The following is a 25321-nucleotide window of genomic DNA, read 5'->3' as shown; positions in this document are numbered from 1 at the left end:
GTCTTTGAAAACAAAGACTAGGCCCAAGCATGTTAAACCAAATTCAGGAAACAAAACTACCTTTGGCCGATCTTCAGTCTTTGCTGGTACACTCTAAGACAGGGCAGCTGACCCACAGATCCACACGGTTGACTCTAAGTGTCCCCTGGGGTGCTACAAGTGGCTAATGTGGGGTCATCTTGTCCCATTAAATACCATCCTATCAAAACCTGCTCCCCATAAATTCTTGCAATAGATACACAGACTTTAGTGTAGAAAAGCAGAGATACCTACACTGGATGACCTTGATTTGAAGTTAAGTCCAGGGTTCGAAAGACCTCATTAAAACTAATCTAATCTCTCTCTCTCTCTCTCTCTCTCTCTCTCTCTCTCTCTCTCTGTCTGTCTGTCTCTCTACACACACACACAAAGGGGGGGGGGGGGGCATCTGTTTCCTAAAATCCTCTAAACCCCATCACACCTGCTTGATCTCCACCTATTTTATAGATGCATTTGAGTTAACAGGCATCTCTCTCAAAGCAAAAGCACTCATGAGAGACATTCCAAAGTCTCCCGGCCACTAGTAACGAGGATAAATGGGCTCAGGCAAAGCTACCTCCTCCTCCTAGGTCAGAAAAAAAGCAACTCAGAGTGCAAAGTCATATAGCGGTCCACACGAGCAGATACAAAGTCAGGGCGGAAACACGGGGTACCAAAGTAAGGGTGTGAGGTCACCAGCAGGCATGACAGAATAAGAAAGGTCCTAGGAAGGGCTAAGTGAGCACAAAAGTAGAAGGAACCCCAAAACCTTCAAGAAAGCCCTAACTCTATCTGGCCATGACCTGTACTAAGAGCACAAGACTCACCAACTGCTCCGACGTGAGCCGCAGGGTCTTTTTGTAGCTGACGTTGGACAAAAGAGAGAGGTGGCTTGAGCTGGATGGCTTGGCAGCAGAGTGTTCTTCATCACTGGAGGATGACTCGTGTTTTATTCTGGAACACATGGCGATGTAATTAGGAGACGCATCTGGGTAACCATTAAAAATGCATTAGGCCTGAATCAATGACTTAGTCAACTGGGTCTCTTGGGTGGTCATTTGCCATATGGCTTTAGATTTATCAATGAACTCTCCAATAGCCCCATTCATACATGACTTCACTGTAGAGGGGGAGGGGCTATTGCTCCTCATTCACTCCCGGTTTATCAACTCTCATCACTCACTTTTAACGAGTGTGATTCCACACCTGGTGAGCAGGGCTACGTCCATTCTGATGCAGACAGTCACACACGCACACACACACACACACACACACACACACACACACACTTACACACATGCCTGATGAACAGGACTGTGTCCATTCTGATCCAGAGTCACATATCTGTTCACATGCATATACACATGCATGCGCACACGCACACACACACACACACACACACACACACGGGCGCGCGCGCACACATACACACACGCGCACACACACATTTGTCCCTCTTCTCTTTCCACTGAAGGCTGTGGGCCAAGCCCTGAGAGTTCAAATGTCTACAGTCCAAACACCATCAATTCTCTTCTATCCAATTTCATCAATTCCACATATTCAACTCCAAACAATTAGGGCACTTCCTGGACCTAACAAGACCCGCCAGTTCACCCCCCTGCCCCCTAGACTCCTAGAAGTCACAGAATCCACAGACCTTGAATCCTGCAGCTCTTCTAGGGGCTCCTACAGGCTGAGGCTGGGAGGCAGGGTAAGGCTCAGGACCATCGTCTTTTACGTGTCTCACAGAAAGCAAGTCAGCAAACTAGCTTCCCCCTGAGTTCAATTCTACGGCTTCCTCCTCCAACCTAGTACTTGTTCTGCCTCCCAAGTCATAGTACCCTGCAAAGTACTTGCTAATGGCTTGGACTGAATGGAAAAAGCCAACTGCCCCCAAAGCAGGCATGCCCCTAATGGTCTCTCTACTGCTGTGATAAAACAATGACCAAAAGCAACCTAGGGAGGATAGGTTAGGTTTATTTCAGCTTAACGCTGTCTGGTCACACTCTGTCACTGAGGGAAGCAGAGCCATAACTCGAGGCAGGAGCTGAAGCAGAGCCCAGAGAGGAACGCTGCTTACTAGCTTGCTCCGCGTGGCTTATTCAGCCCAGGGATAAATGACACTGCCGACGGTGAACTGGGTCCTCCCATATCAATCCTTAAGTAAGACAATATCTTACAGGCTGGCCTATGGGGCAATCTTACAAAGGCATTTTCTCAATTAAGATTCCTTCTTCCCAGGTATGCCTAGGTTTGTGTCAAGTGGACTAAAATAAATAAATCAACTGGCACACCACTTTCACATCCCTTTATACAGACAACATGCACACGGCTCTCCTCCTTCCTTGGCTCAGGGAGTGTTCCGTCTCCTTCCAGACTGTTCCTGCCTCTGTTTTTCCCGGCCTGCCTTATGGCCACCCAGATAGCCTCCCATACAAGCTTTTCCACCATGGCTACTCACTCAAGAAGTGATTTACACAGCCTGATGCTGCTCAGGACTGAGGAGTCATAGGGAACACTCACACAGCACCCCCACTTCTGTGTGGAGACCTGGCTCTGTGTGGAGCCAGATACTGAAAAAAGCAGACAACATAGTCCAGTCATCCCTGCTCTCTTCAGGTTTTTGCCTAAAAAAAAAAATTTAAAAAATGAATGACCACACAGCCACCAGGGCTGGAGGAGTGCTCTTGGAAGTCACAAAGCTTGTGAATAAATTCTGGGATCAGCGGCCATGTCAATGGAGACAGACTATGTATGGGCTGCAATCCGGTTATCTGAGGCAGACCTGAGGTCTGTGTGAGTCAGAGTGTAGATAGCAGCTATGATCTGAAAACCCAAAGTTGCCAGCTCAAGGAAAAACACACTGCACTACTTAAGATGAATTCCTTCATTCTAAGGTCCAGAACATACTGAATTCCACCCCGCCAAAACTCAGGCCGTGGTAGTGAACTGTGGGGAGAATGACTGACAACAGAGGAATCCTCTCTGCGCCTCAGTCAGCGCCACCATAAAAGCTCAACCAAAGTCCCTTCCTGTTCCAGTATCTGCAGATCCCACCAGGAGCACTCGTCCTCCTGAACCGACATCCTAGAGGTTTCTGGACAGGCAACCCCAGTCCTGGAGCCCGAGTCCCATGATAAATGCTCCCGACAAAGGCGCTCTCCTCAGGCAGGATGGGCTGGAGGCCCTGGCTCAAGAGGAAACCTTCCTGCTCCAAGCAGTCTAAAGCGAAATGAGATCTGAACAAACTCGCGGCCCTGGGTAACAACAGCTTGATGTGTGCCTCTGCCGGAGGGGATGAGCGTGCATGTCGGAATGGCTGTGATTTCCATCTGCCGCTAAATTCATGTGGTATGCCATGTTGGAGGACCGTAGGAAGGGAAACACTCGAAAACAAAAATGGGAACTGTACAGTTGGCTGCCGCCAGTTCTCTGACGGGCACAGAGACAGCCAGTAGAGGCTGCCACCTTCCAAGACCTCACCACCCTGGCTGGAACAGGGTGCTCCTAGCCAGAGCCCCCACATCACGCTTGAACCAACTCAGTAAATGTCACTTGCTCTACAGTGGCTGCAAACGGCGACAAAAGGGCCCAAGTCATTTGAAAATCTGTGTTCAGATGAGGAACTGTGAGCAACATTTAAGTTAGCGCTTGTCACAGCACACATTTTTCAAATGGCATTTTAATTATTTGTGTGGTGACAAGCTGTTTGCTCAATTATGGGACTTTGGGGACTGTTCTGTCAATCAAGTCTGCCAATTAGGAAAACATTCTGATGCCAATTTTTTTAAGTCATCTATGTGACTCTGATAAGACTGGATGTCAAGGGTGCCACCATACATGAAGAGGTTACACTCCTCCAGAGAACTCCCACTTATTCCAGAACCTTGATTCCGTCACACATGAGCCAACGTACAGTTGTTCAGGTTTGATAAGCATAATTCAGAATGGGGCAGAGTGGGGCTGCTTTCCCTGCCGGGAAGGCACTTCTCCACAGGCAGACAGGAGGAAAACCCAGCAGAGCAGACCTAAGCTCCCAGAGCTGTGCTCAGCTCAGAAGGGCTCCACAGGGTCCTGCTGTCCCTCCACCCTCAGTCCGCCCCTGGGTCCCTGAGTTCCTCCACGGCCAGAAATAGAAAGAATGAATGTGGTGACAGAACAATGGTGGCACCATGTCCTGGGTCCTGCCCCTTTGCCAAGGTGTCACAACCCATGCTTTGTAACAGCTCGCTGGGCCTCAGGGACCATCTCTTCAGGTCTAGGCCTGGCCTGTGGGCAGCAGTTTAAGTTTGGAAAATACCCAGTACTTGGCCCATGCAATAAGTCTTAAAATAGTTTAGAATGCCCAGTTTAAGATGATCACATGTCCTTTAGGTGTCTGTGGTCTGGCCTGGTGGGCTTGTGCATTCTGATCACCTTGCCCCAGGGTCACTGTGAGCATTCAGCAAGGTGGCAGGGGAAAAGAGATGCCAGGGTCTCTCATCCTGACTCAGAGATGGTGGAGCAGAGTGGCATCCTAATGAGTCAAAGACCACAGAGAGGAGATCTAACACCACCCCTGTTCCATACTGCACAGACAGAACGCTTGACCAGAATGCCACAAGGACAGTGTTGAGGCTCGCACTGCTGGGCACCTCACCCACTCCAGGAAAGGGCAGCGGAGAGCACAGAACAGCAGGGCCAGGAGCAAACCCACCACCTGGACACCAGCAGCAAAAATGGGAATCCTCCCACTTCAAGATCACGTGAGCTGAGAAACAGCCCAACCATGCAGAACACTCCCCAGTCCTCAATTCTACCCCACCCCACCCCCAACTAGAGCTCTACAAAGTACATGCTCCCTTACCAGAGGCACAAGTTTCTACTTCCAACAGACAATTCCAGAAATATAATCTAAGGTACAGAGCTGTGGCCAGTAGACAGAGGACAAGAAGCCTAAGCTAGCTTTCCCTGTGAATAAACCAACATGCAGGGAAGTCCTCATCGGCTCAGGCAGAGTTCAGTGTTCTCAACACGCCCAGGTGTAATTGGCCTGGCCTTGGCCTCAGAGGCACTAAAAGAAGGAAGGTGTAAAGGGGACCCATAGTGACTCTGTCCACGTTTTAACTCAGTCTCAGGTTCCGTAGGAGCAGGAAGACTGCAAAGGTCGAGGTGTTGACATGTCAGTGTGATACTGGCACAGACTGTCCCATGTCAACCTCTGTTCCAGTGACATTACCCAGAGTCAAGGCATATAGAGACGAGACTGACGCAAAGACAGACTAACTGGAAAGACGGCTCAGTTGGTAAAGCGCTCGCTATGCAGCACGAGAAACTGAGTGGGGATCTCCCGCACCCACTCAAAAGCCAGGTGCAGTGGCTCACATCTGTAATCCCATTGCTGAGGGTGGGAGGCAGGTGTGGAGACAGATGGATTCCAAGGTCTCAATGGCCAGGCAGCCTACCAGAAACAGTGAGCCCTGAGGTCAGGGGGAGACCTGGCCTCTAAAGACATCCTTTAAAGGGCAGAGCTATGGGTGCACCTTCAGCTTTTGCGGCAGGGAGTCCTGTGTTCAACTCGTCCCGGCCCTGCCCTCCAAGTTCTCCCTTTTGTCGGCGGGTCATTGGAATACCAGGCGTCCATGTTTAGGTGCTGAAAAGTTCCATCTGGACGGTTGAGTGTTTGATATCCAGGGGCAGATTGTCCCGGAAGAGAGCACAAACCCCCCTCCCCCAGCTCCTTCTGCAGGGCTGTCTTTCTTACGCACAACCCAGCCCCCCAGCACCCCCCCCCCGCAACCCTGCCCTGCTGTATGCTAGGACCAGTGCTCAAGAACAGTTTTAAGCTCCTACACTAAGGCTACCCACCCAGAGCAGGGAGTGCCTGCCTACTGGGCAGGCCTCAATGTCCCCTGTAAGGGAGCCCAGGCATCTTCAGCTTGTGCTCCAGGGGTGCCTGTGCTCTCCTGGATCTCGCCCTGCCTGCCCCGTTTTTCCTTTTGTCCCCTGATCATTGGGCTACCAGGTGGCCCTATTTAGGTGCTGAGGAGTTCCATCTGGATGGGTGAGTGTGTGCTATCCAGGGGCGGATTGTCCAGGAAAAGAGCACAAACTCCCCTCCCTCAGCTCCTTCTGCAGGGCTGTCTTTCTTACACACGACCACCCCACACACACACAAGCCTGCGTTTTCTGCTAGGTCCTTTGCTCAGGAACAGTTTTCTGCTCCTACACTAAGGCTACGCACCCAGAGTGGTGAGTGCCTGCCTACCAGGCAGGCCTCAAGGACCCCCGAAAGGGAGCACGCGCACCTTCAGCTTTTGCAGCAGTGTGTCCTGTGTTCTACTTGTCCCCGCCCTGCCCCCCAAGTTCTCCCTTTTGTCCGCGGGTCATTGGACTACCAGGCATCTATGTTTTGGTGCTGAGGAGTTCCATCTGGATGGGACGGTTCCTGCTTCTACACTGAAGAGATACACCCAGAGAGTCAGTCACAGCAAAGACTGGACCAAGACACCAGGCTTCTCCTGGCTCCATTTGAAGGAAGAGATGGGAGGGCACCAATGCAAGAATTCCTCCAACAACCTGAAAGGCAACATGGCATCACCAGAATCCAGGGATCCCGAAATAAGAAGAAGTTTACACCCTACTCTAGAAGAATTAGAAGAAATCGACTCAAAAGTGGATTATATGAAAATAATAGAAGACCTTAAACAGGAGGTGAAAAACTGCCATAAACAATTAGAGAACACAAACAAAAGGTAGAGGAAATGACTAAATCGCTCAAAAATACCCAAGAAAACCAAGAGAAACAAGAAAAAGCAATCAAACAGGTAAGGGAAGCGATTCAAGACTTGAAGAATGAAATGGAAGTAATGAAGAAAACACAAACTGAGGGAAGGATGGAGATGGAAAATCTGGGTAAACAAACAGGAACTACAGAGACAAGTACTACCAACAGATTACAAGAGACAGAAGAAAGAATTTCAGACACTGAAGATACCATAGAGAAAATAAACACACTGATCAAAGAAAACAGCAAAACCAACAAATTCTCATCACAAAACATTCAGGAAATCTGGGACACAATATAAAGACCAAACCTAAGAATAATTGGGATAGAAGAAGGAGAAGAAGTACAGCTCAACGGTCCAGAAAATATATTTAATAAAATTATAGAAGAGAACTTTCCCAATCTAAAGTAAGATATTCCTCTGAAGGTTCAAGAAGCATACAGAACACCGAATAGACTGGACCAAAAAAAAACATCTCCTCGCCATATAATAATCAAAACACAAAACATACAGAATAAAGAAAGAATATTAAGAGCTGCAAAGGAAAAAGGCCAAGTTACTTATAAAGGTAAACCTATCAGACTTACACCTGATTTCTTTATGGAAACAATGAAAGCCAGAAGGTCCTGGATAGATGTACTGCAGAAACTAAGAGACCATGGATGCAAGCCCAGACTACTATACCCAGCCAAGCTTTCGTTCACTATAAATGGAGAAAACAAAATTTTCCAGGATAAAAACAAATTTAAACAATACATAGCCACAAATCCAGCCTTACAAAAAGTAATAGAAGGAAAATCACAAACCAAGGAGTCCAACAATGACCACAATAACTCAAACATCTAGAGACCCTTCACCAACACAAATCAAAGAAGGGAAACACACAAACTCTACTACTAAAAAAGTGACCAGAATTAACAACCACTGGTCATTAATATCACTTAATGTCAATGGACTCAACTCACCTATAAAAAGGCACAGGCTAAGAGATTGGATACGAAAACAGGATCCAACATTCTGCTGTTTACAAGAAACACACCTTAACCACAAAGACAGGCACCTACTCAGAGTAAAGGGATGGGAAAAGGTTTATCAAGCAAATGGACCTAAGAAACAAGCAGGTGTGGCCATACTAATTTCTAACAAAGTTGACTTCAAACTTAAATCAATCAGAAGAGATGGAGAGGGACATTTTATACTCATAACAGGAACGATTCATCAGGATGAAGTCTCAATCCTGATTATCTATGCCCCTAATATAAAAGCACCCACGTACGTAAAAGAAACATTACTAAAACTCAAGGCTGCCATCAAACCACACACCCTAATAGTAGGAGACTTCAACACTCCTCTCTCACCAATGGACAGGTCAATCAGACAGAAACCTAACAGAAAAATAAGAGAATTAATGGACGTGATGAATCAAATGGACTTAACAGACATCTATAGAAAATTCCACCCAAATAGGAAAGAATATACCTTCTTCTCTGCAGCTCACGGAACCTTCTCGAAAATTGACCACATACTTGGTAACAAAGCAAATTTCCACAGTTACAAAAAAATATTCGTAACCTCCTGTGTCTTATCAGATCACCATGGATTAAAGTTAGAATTCAACAACAATGCTACCCCCAGAAAGCCTACAAACTCATGGAAACTGAACAGTCAATTACTGAACCACACCTGGATCAAGGAAGAAATAAAGAAAGAAATTAAAGTCTTCCTTGAATTCAATGAAAATAAAGAAACAACCTACTCAAATTTATGGGACACTATGAAAGCAGTCCTAAGAGGAAAGTTCATAGCACTAAGTGCCCACTTAAAGAAAACAGAAAAAGCACACATTGGAGACTTAACAGCCCACCTGAAAGCTCTAGAAAAAAAAAGAAGCAGACTCACCTAGGAGGAGTAGAAGACTGGAAATAGTCAAACTGAGGGCAGAAATCAACAAAATAGAAACACAGAAAACAATACAAAGAATCATTGAAACAAAAAGCAGGTTCCTGGAGAAAATCAACAAGGCTGATAAACCCCTATCCAAACTAACCAAACGGCAGAGAGAGAATATGCAAATTAATAGGATCAGAAATGAAAAGGGGGACATAACCACAGACACAGAGGAAATTCAGAGAATCGTTAGATCTTACTACAAAAGCCTGTATGCCACAAAACTGGAAAATGTAAAAGAAATGGACACTTTTTTAGATAAATACCATATACCAAAGTTAAACCAGGACCAGGTGAACAATCTAAATAGACCTGTTAGTCGTGAAGAATTAGAAGCTGTTATCAAAAACCTCCCTACCAAAAAAAGCCCAGGACCAGATGGTTTCAATGCGGAATTCTACCAGAACTTCCAAGAAGACCTAATACCTATACTCCTTAATGAATTTCACAATATAGACACAGACGGGTCATTGCCAAATTCCTTTTATGAAGCTACAGTTACTCTGATACCAAAACCACACAAAGACTCAACCAAGAAAGAGAATTACAGGCCAATCTCACTCATGAATATCGACGCAAAAATCCTCAACAAAATACTGGCAAACCGTATCCAAGAACACATTAGAAAAATTATCCATTATGATCAAGTAGGCTTCATCCCAGAGATGCAGGGCTGGTTCAACATATGAAAATCTATCAATGTAATCCATCATATAAATAAACTGAAAGAAAAAACCATATGATCATTTCATTAGATGCTGAAAAAGCATTTGACAAAATTCAACATCCCTTTATGATAAAAGTCTTGGAGAAATTAGGGATACAAGGGTCATACCTAAATATAATAAAAGCTATATACAGCAAGCCAACAGCTAACATCATATTAAATGGAGAGAAACTCAAAGCCATCCCACTAAATTCAGGAACATGACAAGGCTGTCCACTCTTGCCATACCTCTTCAATATAGTGCTTGAAGTTTTAGCAATAGCAATAAGACAACATAATGGGATCAAGGGGATTCGAATTGGAAAGGAAGAAGTTAAACTCGTTATTTGCAGATGACATGATAGTGTACATAAGCGACCCCCAAAATTCCACCAAAGAACTTTTACAGCTGATAAACAGCTTTAGTAATGTGGCAGGATACAAGATCTACTCCAAAAAAATCAGTCGCCCTCTTATACACAAAGGATATGGAAGCAGAGAGAGAAATCAGAGAAGCTTCACCTTTCAAGATAGCCACAACAGCATAAAATATCTTGGGGTAACTCTAACCAAGGAAGTGAAAGATCTATTTGACAAGAACTTTAAGGCATTGAAAAAAGAAATTGAAGAGGATATCAGAAAATGGAAGGACCTCCCTTGCTCTTGGATTGGGAGGATCAACATAGTAAAAATGGCAATTCTACCAAAGGCAATTTATAGATTCAATGAAATCCCCATCAAGGTCCCATCAAAATTCTTCACAGATCTTGAGAGGACAATAATAAACTGTATATGGAAAAACAAAAAACCCAGGATAGCCAAAACAATCCTATACAATAAAGGATCTGCTGGAGGCATTACCATCCCTGACTTCAAACTCTATTACAGAGCTACAGTAATGAAAACAGTGTGGTACTGGCATAAAAACAGAGAAGTCGACCAATGGAATCGTATAGAAGACCCGGATTTTAACCCACAAACCTATGAACACCTCATTTTCGATAAAGGAGCTAAAAGTATACAATGGAAGAAAGAAAGCATCTTCAACAAATGGTGCTGGCACAACTGGATGTCAACCTGTAGAAGAATGAAAATAGACCCATATCTATCACCATGCACAAAACTCAAGTCCAAATGGATTAAAGACCTCAATATCAGTCCGAACACACTGAACTTGATAGAAGAGAAAGTGGGAAGCACCCTACAACAGATGGGCACAGGAGATCGCTTCCTATGTGTAACCCCAGCAGCACAGACATTAAGGGCAACATTGAATAAATGGGACCTACTAAAACTGAGAAGCTTCTATAAAGCAAAGGACACTGTCACTAAGACAAAAAGGCAACCTACTGACTGGGAGAAGATCTTCGCCAACCCCACAACAGACAAAGGTCTGATCTCCAAAATATATAGAGAACTCAAGAAACTAGACTTTAAAATGCTAATTAACCCAATTAAAAAATGGGGCACTGAACTGAACAGAGAATTCTCAACAGAAGAAGTTCAAATGGCCAAAAGACACTTAAGATCATGCTCAACCTCCTTAGCAATCAGGGAAACGCAAATTAAAACAACTTTGAGATATCATCTTACACTTGTCAGAATGGCTAAAATCAAAAACACCAATGATAGCCTTTGCTGGAGAGGCGTGGAGGAAGGGGTACCCTCATCCATTGCTGGTGGGAATGCAATCTTGTGCAACCACTTTGGAAATCAGTGTTTCGGTTTCTCAGGAAATTCGGGATCAACCTACCCCTAGACCCAGCAATACCACTCTTGGGAATATACCCAAGAGATGCCCGATCATATGACAAGAGCATTTGTTCAACTGTGTTCATAGCAGTATTATTTGTAATAGCCAGAACCTGGAAACAACCTAGATGTCCTTCAATGGAAGAATGGATGAAGAAAGTGTGGAATATATACACATTAGAGTACTACGCTGTGGTTAAAAACAATGACTTCTCGAATTTTGCATGCAAATGGATGGAAATAGAAAACACTATCCTGAGTGAGGTAACCCAGACCCAAAAAGACGAACATGGGATGTACTCACTCATAATTGGTTTCTAGCCATAAATAAGGGTCACGGAGTCTACAATTGGTGAACCTAAAGAAACTAAATAAGAAGGTGAACCAAAGGAAAAACATAGTTATCCTCTTGGCTATGGGAAGTAGACAAAATTGCAGGGGAGAAAATTGGGATCTTGGGGGTGGGGTAGGATGGGAGTAAGGGGAGACGAGGAGAGAAAAGTGAGAAGGGGAGGATGGGGGGAACTTGGGGAAACAGGATGATTGGGATAAAGGAAGGTTGGATAGGGGAGCACGGAAACACAATTCTTAGTTAAGGGAGCCACCTTAGGGTTGGCAAGAGACTTGAACCTAGAGTGGCTCCCAGGAGCCCAAGGCGATGTCTCCAGTTAGTTCCTTGGGCAGCTGAGGATATGGAACCTGAAATGACCCTAGCCTATAGCAATACTGACGAATATCTTGCATATCACCATAGAACCTTCATCTGGTGACGGATGGAGACAGAGACAGAGCCCCATACTGGAGCACTGGACTGAGCTCCCAAGGTCCCAATGAGGAGTGGAAGGAGGGAGAAGATGAGCAAGGAAGTCAGGACCACGAGGGGTGCACCCACCCACTGAGACAGTGGGGCTGATCTATTGGGAGCTCACCAAGGCCAGCTGGACTGTGACTGAAAAAGCATGGGATAAAACTGGACTCTCTGAACATGGCGAGCAATGAGGGCTGATGAGAAGCCAAGGACAATGGCACAGGGTATTGATCCTACTTCATATTCTGGCTTTGTGGGAGCCTAGCCAGTTTGGATATTCACCTTCCTAGACATGGACGGAGGGAGGAGGACCTTGGATTTTCCACAGGGCAGGGAACCCTGACTGCTCTTTGGACTGGAGAGGGAGGGGGAGAGGAGTGGGGGGAGGGGAAGAAGGGTGGGAGGAGGGGGAGGGAAATGGGAGGCTGGGAGGAGGCTGAAACTTTTTTTTTCCTTTTCTCAATTAAAAAAAAAAAAAAAGGGCAGAGCTATGGCCTGGAACCAAGGGACAAGAAACCTTAGCCATCTTCCCCTGTAAATGAACCAGCAAACAAGGAAGCCCCCATCGGATAAGCAAGAGTCCAGTGTGTTGACCTCTGACCTTTACACATACACGCATAGGCAAGTACACTTGTGTATGAGCATACCCACAGACAGACAGACACACACACACACACACACACACACACACACACACACACAAACCCCATGCTAGGATCATAGGAGACATTCTAGCTAAGTAGCTCCTTGGAGACTCACATATACCTTGAACCTCAACTGTCTGAGAGAGAAGCTGCACACACTGGAGAAACGAGAAAGACCAGTTAAACAAACTGCTACTGGCCTCCTTCATCTAGTGTAGTGACTTCAGATCCAGTGGGAACTGAGGCCTAAGACGTGAGCCACTGGCTGACCTCATCAGTGTCCAGTGGGCATGCACATGACCCTAATTCAGTTCAAGAAAGGAGTGGCACCATTGCCAGAAGGACACCCTGCCCCCGTACCTGGGGGCTAGGCCAAGCTGTGCAGGCTGCTCTCCCGTAGTGTGGCCCTTCCCTGGCAGACACTGCTCGGGCTTGCTTTCCTGAGGAAAAGAAAAGAAGCCATTAGAGAAGGAGGAAAGAGAAAGGATGCTCCCAAAAGCTTGCGTCCCACTGCAGGACTCCCTAAGGCCCAGGGTTAGACAGGAAAGGCACACACCCAGGTTGAGGACTCCCACCCAGGAGGCTCTGGAGGGGTCTGTGTTATGGCAGGTCCCCATTACTTCTTTGCCTAGAAATATCGTAAAATTAAGCTGAGAAACATTTTTGACAGAAATGAGTCTGTTAGTTATCCATAAGTGTTCCTGGCACCCAACCAAACGTCATCATCCCTGTCACAGAGACACACGCTTTAATGGTGGCTGCCTGAATTCCTGAGGGTTTTCACAATATTTTCTTCTAATTGCCAATAGAAATGTTCGAAAATATTTGCATGCCATATTTTTCTCGGGGAAAATGAGAAAGCATTTATCATTTCCGATGCTGTGTAATCCTAGTGGGAAATGTTCCCTGGGCATCCAGGAGAGGGCCCAGACCACTGCTCTAGCTTGGGAACCCTAGGACATCCCGCTGACCGTTCAGAGCTTTGTCTCCTCACTTCTCAAACAGGAATGAGGATGCTGAGCAGTGACTACTGATCCATAAGCCAGAAAGCCTGATGCACTGTAGGGAGGGAAGGGAAGAAGGAGGAGGGGAGGGGGGAGGGGGGAAGGGAAGTGAGGGAGGAAACAGGACAGACCAGCAAACTACCACTGAGTCAAAAGAGGCCAGAGAGCATGTTGGGGGATGAAGGAGACACAATAAAATCACTTTGTGTATGTCCTTTAGTCAAAAAACAGGTTAATGACCGCCAATGTCATATTTTTAATAAAGCAAGCAAGGTAGGCTAACTAAGTACGGTGGCTCATGCCTATAATCTTAGCATTGGGGAAGCTGAGACAGGAGGACAGCTATGAGTTCAAGGTAAGTGGAGCTCTGTAAGAGTCTATCACATAAAGTAATAGTGAATATCTTAAAGTATGAGACTGGGGACTAGTTTGAAATATGCCTTCAGCTGGTTGGTTGGCTGGCTGGCTGGCTGCTAGGTTGGTTGGTTGGCTGGTTGGTTGGTTGGTTGGTGAGTTGGTTAGATATAGGGCCTTGCTATAAGTCCTAGCTGACCTGACAATGACTACGTACGTAGCCTGAGCTGGCCTCCAACCTGTGGCAATTCTCCTGCCTCTGCCTCCTGAATACTAAAGTTACAGGCTCACAATACCACGCCCAGATTTACTCTGTCCAGTTTGTTTGCTTTGGGGGTCTTGATTGGTGTTTTGTTTGTTTGTTTCTGATTGATTGGGGGGAAGGGTGTGTGTTTTGTTTGGTTTGGTTTGGTTTGGTGTTTGAGACAGGGCCTCATATGCAGCCTTGTCTGGTCTTGAACTCACAGAAATATACTTGCCTCTGACTCCTGGGTACTGAAGTTAAAGGCCTGCATCACCACGTCCAGCTGCTGTTTGCTTCCATAAGAACAAAAGCAACTGCCGTGACCATTCATCCATTATCAACTGAAGGATTTAACTGTGTGATAACTTTTCACTCGGCTAGTTCAGAAATATGGATCTGTATGAGTAACTGTATTTGCATTCTTTAGAGAAATACTTAATTTCATAAACATTCTTTCCTTTATACTGGCATTCCCCTTAATTCTAACTGTTAAGAATCTAGATACCCTACAAATAAGAGGTCTTTGAAATGGATTTCTGCCTGAAATTCTAGAACCTTCTGTCCTCTAGCTAATAAACTAGCCCTTTGTGCTGTAAGTCTACTGCAGGATAGCATCCATGTCATCCTGACTTGCTGAGACCCTCAGAGGTAAAGCAGCAGGTGACAGCACGCAGGCGCATCAGCAGCGTGTCACAGGACAATCTGATCTGCACACAGCGCTTAAGGCACCTTCTCCCTTGGCTCCACAGACTCAGGGGAGCCCACGGATGTTTCTGGATGGTTTACATGGCCGCTGGTTTTCATGCTTCCTCTGGAAGCAGCTATCCAATAAATACACACCAGACCCCTACAACAGTTCCACAGCAAACAAAGCTGTGCGTGGGTTCTGCCTTTGAGGATCTCAGGGTGTGGAGAAGCTGAGAAATGTTAGTCGAGCAGGTTCACTAATGAGTGCATTTACAGATCCTGACAGAATGCATGAAAGACAAAGTCATGCCCATGCAAGCAGAGATGGTAAACCAGGTTAACCTGCATAAAAGGAGGAGTTGAGTTGTTGGTCAATTATGTGAAGGGAGATGTAAGGAATCCTGACAACACTGTAACATATGCAAAGGCCCTGAGGTAGATTCCATTTTGATCGACTATACTAAAGCGTAGACGGAAAGAGATGACAGTACTAGCAAGAGAGGTCAGAGCTAGAACACCCAGGTACTGTAGGATGCTAAGGTCCTTCAACAAAAGAAAGCCCTAAGTGTTCCTGAGAGCAACTCTGACTTCATGCCTTGATGCTTCTGCTTCGCTGGCTAAGTGATAAACGGGTATAGAGTACAAACAATTGCCTGACAAATTTGTCTGGTGTGAAAATAAGCAATGGAGTCATTCCAAAGGGCCTGTGGGTGATTAGGGAAAACCAAGAGGTGAAAGCCGAAAAGAGGGCCTTAAGTCCACTGAGGGGCTGGTCAGGGGAGGAGCCATTAAGAGGGAGGCGAAAAGCTAGAACACGGAGCTGGAGGCCAAACAAGGGCTGAGAGTTGGAGAGAGACCTTTCAGAGAACACAAACAAGTTCTCATGTATCCAGCCTGTGCCTTCAGAGATGTGGCTAAGGAGGCTGAGTCAACAGCCATGGTAAGACGCACTGGCATTACCCTCACCAACATCACATATTCTAAAACCTAAGTTATGTGGGAACCCTTCTGTGGTGGTGAATATTGTCAATGTGACAAGATCTGAGAAGACCCACCCTGACTGTGAGCAGCACCATTCCATGGGCTGAGGTCCTGGACTGAAGACAGGGGTGAGCACCAACCCAGCACCAGGCTTTACCTCACTGCTTCTGCGGACAGATGTGAGCGGCTGATTCATGCTCCTGCTGATTTCCTGTTTCCACCGTCGCAGGTCATGCTCTCTAAATCTCTGCCTCCCTAAGTGGCTTTTGCCAGGTGTTGTGTCCCAGAACAAGAAATGCACCTAGTACATCTTCTTTACTGATACAGAAACCCCAGAGTGGAAAAACAGCTCAACCTGGGGCTGCAGGCAGAGGGTGGCAGAGCCAAGCTCTGCTGGCTCCCTCTTCCTCATCTGCCTTCTGCTCTGGTCCCCTTTCCAGGAGGGCCAGCTCACCGAAACCCAGTATTACGGCACTCATTTCACTCACACAAGCTGAAAGAAGCAAACCTGACTACGCAAAACCAAAACACGCCGAGTGCAACCACCACGCCACGCCATGCCACGCTCCCCACTTACTTCTTTGATTGTGGCGTTTCTTCCCCTCCAGGAAAACCACCATCTTCCTCCCTTTTTGGGCATCTTATCTCTCATGATGGATTCCACAGTGGCCTGTTTTAAATGGATGGTAACATAAATAATGGAACCAAAAAGAAAAAAAGAAAAGAAAAAGGAAAAGGAAAAAAGCATCAACTTAGCACACTCGAAACAAAAGAAAATGTACTTGCAAATTAAAGGAGACGGAAGAAATAAATAATAAATAAAACGTTAACGCAACATACTGTGGGCGGACTGAAAATTTTAGAAAGGCAAAACCTAATGGCGTCCAAAATCACGTGAAGGTAACTGAGGCACGAAGACTTAAGAAGATGGGAAAAGAACCAATGAACAACAAACAAAATACAACACAATAACAACAGGAAAGAAAGCATTAGAAATCATTAGTGGTTAGTAGATCTTAAGTTTTCAAATTAAAATAGCTAACTGATTACAAAGCTACTAGCCACAGTATGATGATGACAAAATAAAACAGGAAGCAAAACACGACCATATGGTGTAGGGTCCAACAGCCGTAAACAAAACATACAGGCTTTTGTTGTTGTTGTTGTTTTAGGTAAGCATGTCTCCAAAGCTCAACCGACTAAACTTTAGCAAATTGATTTAAAAATCAAGAGTTAAAAATAAAATCCAAATGGACAGCTTGAATACATCACAGTGTAATGAGGGAGATTAACTATGAAATGCTAATTTTATAAACTCCCAAGAACAACATCTGCCTTCAGGCTATTTTAGGGCCCAGGTAAATGTTATATGATTTTCTTTCTTCCCTTTAGACGGATTCTAAGTAGCTATTATCTCAATCAGTGAAGAAAGACTTAGCCTTTCAACCTAAGAGGTACAGTAGATAGACAGATGCTTCACAGGTTAAGCCTCAAATAAGCAATTCATATTTAAAGCTCCTCCACTGGCACAGAAGACAAAGGGGCCCAGGGAAATGCAAATCATGCATACGATGTTCAGGGACACTCCCCTTCTCCTCCCCCACCAAATCCATCCACAGATAACAAGCCCCAGGCAGAATCTAAGGTTCTTTTGAAGAGTCAGCAAAGAAAGCTCCTGGACAGGATTATGGCAAGTAGACGCTAGTCCTGCAGGGTGTTAAGTCTACAAGTGATCTTAAAAACCCAATGTCGGATTATGAGCAAACTTCACTGAAAGAGGAAATCTAAAGTTCAGATTAAGAAATGAACCTAAATTCACAGATAAACGGAACAACCGCCACCAGGCATCGAGCAGAAAGCCACCACCGAGGGACATCAGGGTAATCCTGAGATGACTTTCAACTGTTCTGGACCCTGTAAGTCGAGCACCCGCCTCCCTCCAAACTGTGGTCCAGAACCAGGCAATAATGTGTTCAGAGAGGCTTTCAGAGAAAGGCAGACTCAGTTCCTGGGACAAAACCCCACTTGGACTGCTCCATTCACGATCGTCCCACGGCTCTGCTAAGGGCCATTTTAGAAGCGATCAAATGCTGGGCAAAGGAACATGAAGAGCCTGACCTGCCTCCATCCCTACTCTAGATATCGTTATGTAAGGAGATGTGTGAAGCAGGGTCACCAGAAGTCACAGAGCAGTCACGCAACCTGCCAACCATTACCTCTAGTATCATGTAAGACACTAAACCCACATTATCTAAGCTACTAGTTATATTCCCTACAACAGAAAGGATCCTACTCTGCAACCATGTTGAGTGGAGCAATTTGAATGCCCAAATCTCCCTCAATTACTCTCAAGACAAAATACAGATGGATCAAAGATTTAAAATAAAAGGAAGAAAATACAAACGAAGATGCAAGACCATTTTAAATGCACTATCAATGTATAATACAGACTAAATGCCTCCTAGAACATCATTTCTATGTTAGAGAAACACCGTTAGCAGAAACCCAAACCCCTAACCCAGGAGATTACAGCCCTCAGGGACTGTGCTGTCCTGTAGCCTGTGTGCCTCCTCCTCTGTAAACTACATCTCTATCGCCCTTAACTTTTTCTCTTTACTATTTTGTGAGCCTTAAAAACCATATCCTGGGCTGTGGTTACAAGAAGGAACCTGGAAACAATGTAACAAAAATCATTTTACAGAACATGCCTCAAGACAGGTCCACAGATACGAAAAAGAACTACCAAACACAGGGTCACCATTCCCAATCTACAGCACACACACTCAGACTAAACACTGATATTTGACCTCCAAGAACCTCAAACTCTGGAACTACCTGACAGACTGCAACAGCCACGGCCGCCAAGCACAAACCAGTCTAAAACTGTGATTCCACAGCTCAAAGAATGGGTCCATACTGTACGAGGAAGATGGAACATGAAAAAATGAGCAATTCCAGGCAAGCGGAGGAGGAGATGAACTGGTGGGTCTCACCTCCTCATTCAGCTCTGGCATACAGCCATCTCGTTCTCACATGCAGCCCTGAGTTTCTCAAGCAACATCTTCAGCCTTGCCTCACCCCCCATCCTCACCTCTGCCTCCCCCCATCCTCACCTCTGCCTCCCCGTCCTCATTTCTGCCATTCCATCCTTACCCCACCTTCCCCATCCTCACCTCTTCTTCCCCCATCCTTACCCCTGCCTTTCCCATCCTCCCCATCCTCACTTCTACCTCCCTCATCCTCACCCTTGCCTCCCACATCCTCACTCCTGCTTTCCCATCTTCACTTTTACCTCCACCACCCTCACCTCTGCCTCCCCATCCTCACCTCTGCCCATCCTCAGCCCTACTTCCCACATCCTCAGTCTGTCTCCCCCATCCTCACCCCTGCCTCCCTATCCTCACCTCTGCCTTCCCATCCTCACCCCTACATCCCCCATCCTCAGCCCTACCTCCCCCTGCTTCCTCCCATCCTTACCTCTGCCTGTCCATCCTCACCCCCTGCCCCCCATCCTTATCCCTGGCTCCCCACCCTCGTCCCTGGCTCCCTACCCTCGCCTCTGGTTCCCCATCCTCACCCCTGCCTCCCCCATCCTCACCCCTGTCTCCCTTATCCTCACCCCTGCCTCCCCCATCCTCACCCCTGCCTCCCTTATCCTCACCCCCGCCTCCCCCACCTTCGCTCCTGGCTCCCCATCCTCACCCCTGCCTCCCTATCCTCACCCCTACCTCCCTATCCTCACCCCTGCCTCCCTATCCTCACCCCTGCCTCCCTTATCCTCACCCCTGCCTCCCTTATCCTCATCTCTGCCTCCACAAACTAGGCAAAGGGCTGGCTTCTTAACAAGGCCTGAGGACAGTGACAGCTCCTGCATCTGACCCAATGCCAGCTCCCAGTTTTCCACAACTAAACTTTCTCTCCTCAGCCTCACTCGGTTCTGCACTCTGGTGTCTGCCCCTTCTATGCTGACTTGTAATCCCAGCACATAGTGGGATTGTGGGTCTACAATGCCATGATTTTTGAGGCTTGCTCTGGTGAGCACGGGAAGCATGATCAACACGCAAGAGATCTGGAACACTGTTGTGAGCATCAAGACACCATGGCCCAGGGTTTCTAAAGTCAAATCAAACTGTGATCCTCCCATTCACCTGCTCCTCCTTGGGCCCCCTTTCTTAATTGTGTTGGCGCTCACCTTTGGCAAAGGTTTCTGGAAAGCCTGCATCGCCAGAAGCAGAGGAGCTGCTGTTGTCCAGTTGTAATACCTAACAAGACAAAGAGATGGCGTCAGTGAGGCAGGGCCAGCCTTTCTACTGTAATCTGGAGTGCTATAGAAAGGCTGGGGAGCCCAGTGAGATCCTTTAACAAACCCAGTGTGTTTCCTCCCTCCCAGCCCTCCACACTGACCCTATCTATCTACACAGTGCCTCCCTTTCTCCTGTCCACCTCACAGCCGTGCTGAGGGTGAAGGGTCAGCAGCAGACGGCAGTAGGGTGAACATATGAACATGCCAGGCAGCTAGTCACTAGCTGGACAGTCCCCTGCTTGACTACTCCTAGCCATGTCCTACTGAACTTCATATGGAAAGGGGACAGACAACTTCATAATCTCCCAAGCCAACACATAGCACTCTTGCAACTTCCTCTCCAGGAGGAAAGTCTGCCAACAGTCTTCAGAGCCACTCACTGCATACCACAGACTGAGCTCCGATGGTGAGGTCTCTGCGCTACAGGGCAGCCGTGCCCTCAGACCTAGGACTAGATAGGGTCAGAGTTCCATAGTTGGAGCACCAGGCCTGACAAGGTGGATTTCAAGGTCTGGTACAGACACATACTAATACCCACAAGGTGGGGCTGGGGAGCCAGCTCAGTAGATGCAGGGCCTGCCATTGTGAAAACCTAGGACCCTGATTTCAGATCCCCAGCACCCACACTGAAAAGCCAGGCCTACAGCACAGACCTGTCATTCCAGTGCTGGGAGGTGGAGACAGGAGGATTCCTAGGACTTGCCTGTCTTCCAGTTAAGCCAAACCAGCAAGTTCCAGTTCAGTGGTTTGACACCCTGTCTCAAAAACTAAGGTAGAAGGCTGGGCACTATGGCAAACACTTTTAATCACAGCCACTAGAGAGGCAGAGACAAGCAGATCTCAGTGAGTTTGGAGCCAACATGGTCTACAGAGTTCCAGGACAGCCAGGGCTACATAGAAAGACCCTACCTCAAAGAGTAAACCAAAACCAAAGAAGAAAAACAGGTGGACCTCTGGTCTCCACAAGCATGCATCCACGCACGCGCACACACGCACACGCACACACACACACACTACAAGACTCTCAAAATGATCTAGCCCAGCAGCTGCACGTGGACATAGAAATTTACAAATAATAAAGGCAACAACTAAGTTTAACAAGACTTCATTAAGGCTCGACAGAAGCAGTTCCATTCCACTACCAAACGGAGTGTCAGCAGGAACTCACTTATTACCAATCTTGACCACGAGATTGGGGTCATCAATGATAGCAGGGTTGTCTGCAAACTGCTGATACGACACAGCCTGTTCCAGGAACGCATCTGCAGAGGCAGCAGCAGGATGGGGGGAAGAGAGAAATCACGAGTTTTTTAGAGAAACAGGACAGTTTTCAGCTTTCTCATTCCCATGTGTATGTCTGAGTTTACAAATTGCAGTTCCTCGGACAAGCCTAGAAATCCTACAAAGTGCACTTGTAAAGAGGGCTTGAGCTTGGTTTTCTGTTGTTATTTTGTTGTTGTATTTGCGTGCCTGGGACGGGAGTGGGAAGGACCTCTTCCGATATCAGCAGACATATGGGGCATGGAGCCTGCATGCACAAACAGTCATGTTCTCCAGGGGCACTGGCTTGAGTCACTTCTGTTGTGGAGACCTGTGACTGGAGTCTAACCTCAATGATCTGCCTGATGGTCATGGCCACTTCCCAGGGGGTCCCAAAGATGGGAGAGGATAGCAGTCAGCATCCTGCTCAAAGCGAGGGCTTGATCACTGTCATCTATGCAAAAGGTGGGAGCCAGAGCCGTGTAAGGCCTGATGCTGCCCATGCTCAGGAGTATAGCAGACCCAGTGGTCAGAGCTGTGGTCTTAGTGCGAAGGAGAAAAGGAACAAGGTGCGAGGAAGGGCTGGTGGCACCCAGGCTGGAATAAGAGGACCCAGTATGCGCATAAGAAGTCTGCAAAGCCTCAGGGGACTTCACAGTGGTCACTGGAGCAGGGAGAGAAAGTAGTGCAGTCGCTAAGAGCATGGTCAATCCCTGCTAAAAAACAGAGGAAGCAGTGGTGGAGGGAAAAGGGGGTAGAGGGAAATTAGGTCTAGTTCTGGAATTCAACAGCCCACAGCTGCTGTTACACCAGCAGGGGGGTCTCAGGCACCACTCACCATGGACCTATCACAAGATGGTCAGCTCTCACATTCCAGTACGGCAGGTGGAATGCACAAGTCATCAAGGCCTACCGGCATGGCAGCCTCCAACACCCAGAGGGGAAATGTTTGCAGAGTTCCCCATACTGACTCAACCTCCCTTCCCTCCTCTACAACCCCACAGATTTGACACACACACCCACCGTTCTGTTACAGGAAGACTGATATGCCTAACTCACCCCCCCCTCCTCCCCACACCTGCAGGCTCACCATGAACATTCTTCAGCCCTGGCCTGGGCACAGGGTATAGGGTAAAAGAGCTTTCAAAGAAATCCACCCTGGCTCTGAAACCAGAGCCAGTGAAAAACATACTTTAGCCCTGAACCCAAAACCAAAGAAACTTGTCCTGACTCTGAAACCCATGCCAAAGAAACATGTTTTGTCGCTAGAATCAGAGTCAGTGGAAGAAATACGACCTGGCTTCAAAACTAGAGCCAAAAAGCTTTAAAAGGCCAGTGAAAGAAACACAGTTGGCTTTGAGATCAGCCATCTCTGCCCCTAACCAACTAAACTGACCAATCCCTGAGCAGGGAAAAACTAACCACTCCCTCGCCTCCCTGGGCCTGTTCAGTTTGCGGCTGCTCTTCTTCCATCCTGGTAGAGGCAACCACTCTCCTGGACTCTTCCCTCACAATAAATCTCTTGAATGAGGTTTGGATGAAGGGCAGAGCAGAGAAGAGCAGAGCAGGACTGTAACACTTTGGTTGGGGAAACCTTCCCATAGCAGCTTGTTACAGCTTTGCAGGGGAAGTCAGAGCTGAGCTGAGCGGGAAAAACCTTCCCATAGCACAGCAGAGTTGCTATGCTCCCCGGTTGTAACAACTTCACTGCAGAGCCCTCTCCTGCGGGAGCAGAGCTGTCACATTGGGGAAGCCTTCCCTAGAGCAGAGCTGTAGGCTGCTAAGCTTACTGTGGCCTGTGCTATTCCCTGGCTCCTGACCGCCAGAGCCCTCATCCACCCAAGCTGGAACACTTGGCTCCCGACTGCCAGGATCCCTTTCCTTCTGAGCTGTCACTTCCACAGGCGGCACCCGATTGTGCTCAATGATCACCTCCGAGGATAAATGCCCCAGCAGCGTTCTTGCTTCCTGATGGCTCTTGCACCCCGTCCTTGCATTCTAAGGACAGCTAACTGCAGCTGGACACGTGTGGGGCAAGAGAACACGAATCTTCTGTGCGCTCATCAACCAAAACCTTCTGCCCAACGACCACTAGAGGGTGCTGTCCCATAGAGTCTAGTACCTTTGGTGATGTCTCTGTGGTCACTGAGGCCACCACAGAGGGAGATGGCTATGGACGGCAGGTCCCTCAGGCCATCTGAGGTGCTCTCCACACCACTGTCGATGCCCGAACTGGCCACAGACTGTGGGGACTGGTTGGCTGACCTGGCTCCATTGTCACAGGCTTGTTTGGGGAGCCCAGCAGGATCACCACTGAAAGGAGGGGAAAGAAAAGCTGTTCTGAGCACCACCATCCATCCTCACTCTGACTGTTACATCAAACGACCCTCCAGAAGGCCACAACACCTCAGAGAAGCAATTACTAGCACCTCGGGGCAGCTTTGCCATCAAAACATCAGTAAAGACAGCAAAGTCAAATGAGCCACCTCAGGAGGGCCTGCCACAGTCTCCTGTGACTCTCCAGACCCATATGAACCTTGAGAAAGCCTGTGCCTGGGACGTCACTGTTATCCACTGGCAGCCCCTGCCCTGTGTACCGTATCCCAAGGGAGCTAAGGCTGGGTGCTCCAAGCACGGAGTGAATCTCTCCAAGGAGGACCATACGGAGGCCTCTCTCACTTGGATTGTGCACTGGTCACAGCAACCCAGCCTCTGACTCCTTCATGAGATAGCATTGAGCTCACATTCCTGAAAAAAAGGGTAGAGGACAGTCACGTGTCCATTCCCCCTACCCCCTCAACACCCTAACCTCTCCCCCCCCCCACAGAGATACACATACAGACACACACCCCGAGTCTGACACAGCACACGGAGCTGAGGCTGTGCCCAGGTTAACTACGAGCCTCTAGTGCCCCTGCTTCACTATCAGCCAAGAGAAACTGAGCTCTTCTCGAACTACAGAAAATGGTTATCAGGGACAGACGTGACGACTTAACCCTGCAAGAAGCTGAGGCAGGAGGACCACCACATGTGCAAGGACACCCAAGACTACATGGTGAGATTCTATCGAAAACAAAGAATAAAGTAGCTGAGCAATGAGAACAACTTTTACTTCTTGGGGAAATACAGGGCTGCCACTTCAGGGTCCATGTCTGTGAGGTCATCCAGATACACGCCGTCAGCTCCCAGGTGTCGACTCCGCTTATCTGAAAGAGTGCAAGGAGCAGGTCAGAAATCAACTCACAAGTTTCCATCCCCAGGAAGAGCACCTGAGCCCACAGTGCAGATCTGCTCCCTGGTGGCATCGCCGCCCCCAGCCCAAGAGCCACACAGTGAGAAGCCGGCAAGCACATCACTGCAGAACCGGCAGGGTCCAGCACTCCCTTCCGCCTGGTCCAGAGAGAACAAGCACTCAGCCTCAGGCCTCCCTCATGCACAGAGGGCCATGATCACCGTGATTATTAGTTGGGGATGACAAGTCCTCTCCTGAATACTTCCCTCAGGATGCTCTGAGGCACAGCATCCCTACAGCTGTGGGTCCCTGTGCACCATGTCTACCGACTTCCTCTCTTCTCCCTACTGAGAACTGTGTAGCTGGTTCATGCAAACCCAGGGTGTTGCACAACACGACCTGGCTAGCCAGGGTGGGGCTCGGCATCACTAGCCAGCACGGACGGTGAGCTGACAAGGCCGGGGAAACAGAAAGATCTCTACCAGTGCTAAATGAGTCTGACCCACACCAGACAAGGGGCTCTATCTCCTCACTTGGCAGGAGAGCACAGATTAAAGAATCAACATGAGACGGCACAGATGTGGGTCTTCTCTGACTGCACTGCCTCTGGTGTG

General features: G+C 47.6%; 1 protein-coding gene across 6 annotated transcripts in view; it reads right to left on the bottom strand.

Moving 5' to 3' along the window:
• The window catches only part of LOC121438874 (phosphatidate phosphatase LPIN1-like), a 64881-nt gene that overhangs the window by 14301 nt on the left and 25259 nt on the right, over positions 1-25321 (bottom strand). For 3 of the 6 annotated variants that reach the window (XM_041639359.1, XM_041639360.1, XM_041639364.1), the window contains 8 exons: positions 24588-24681; positions 23598-23788; positions 21384-21477; positions 20105-20174; positions 16753-16830; positions 16490-16582; positions 13003-13082; positions 846-972 (listed from right to left, as the gene is read on the bottom strand). In XM_041639359.1, the coding sequence (XP_041495293.1) occupies positions 846-972; positions 13003-13082; positions 16490-16582; positions 16753-16830; positions 20105-20174; positions 21384-21477; positions 23598-23788; positions 24588-24681 (827 nt within the window). The remainder of the gene's footprint in view (positions 1-845; positions 973-13002; positions 13083-16489; positions 16583-16752; positions 16831-20104; positions 20175-21383; positions 21478-23597; positions 23789-24587; positions 24682-25321) is intronic. The other 3 variants (XM_041639361.1, XM_041639362.1, XM_041639365.1) reach the window with 1 other exon arrangement.

This window comes from Microtus oregoni, unplaced genomic scaffold, assembly GCF_018167655.1.
Source record: "Microtus oregoni isolate MIOR12 unplaced genomic scaffold, Mior012 000058F_ref0000040, whole genome shotgun sequence".
Lineage (NCBI taxonomy): Eukaryota > Metazoa > Chordata > Mammalia > Rodentia > Cricetidae > Microtus > Microtus oregoni.
The sequence above is the reverse complement of the archived record's forward strand: the minus strand, read 5'-3'. Positions and strand labels throughout refer to the sequence as shown.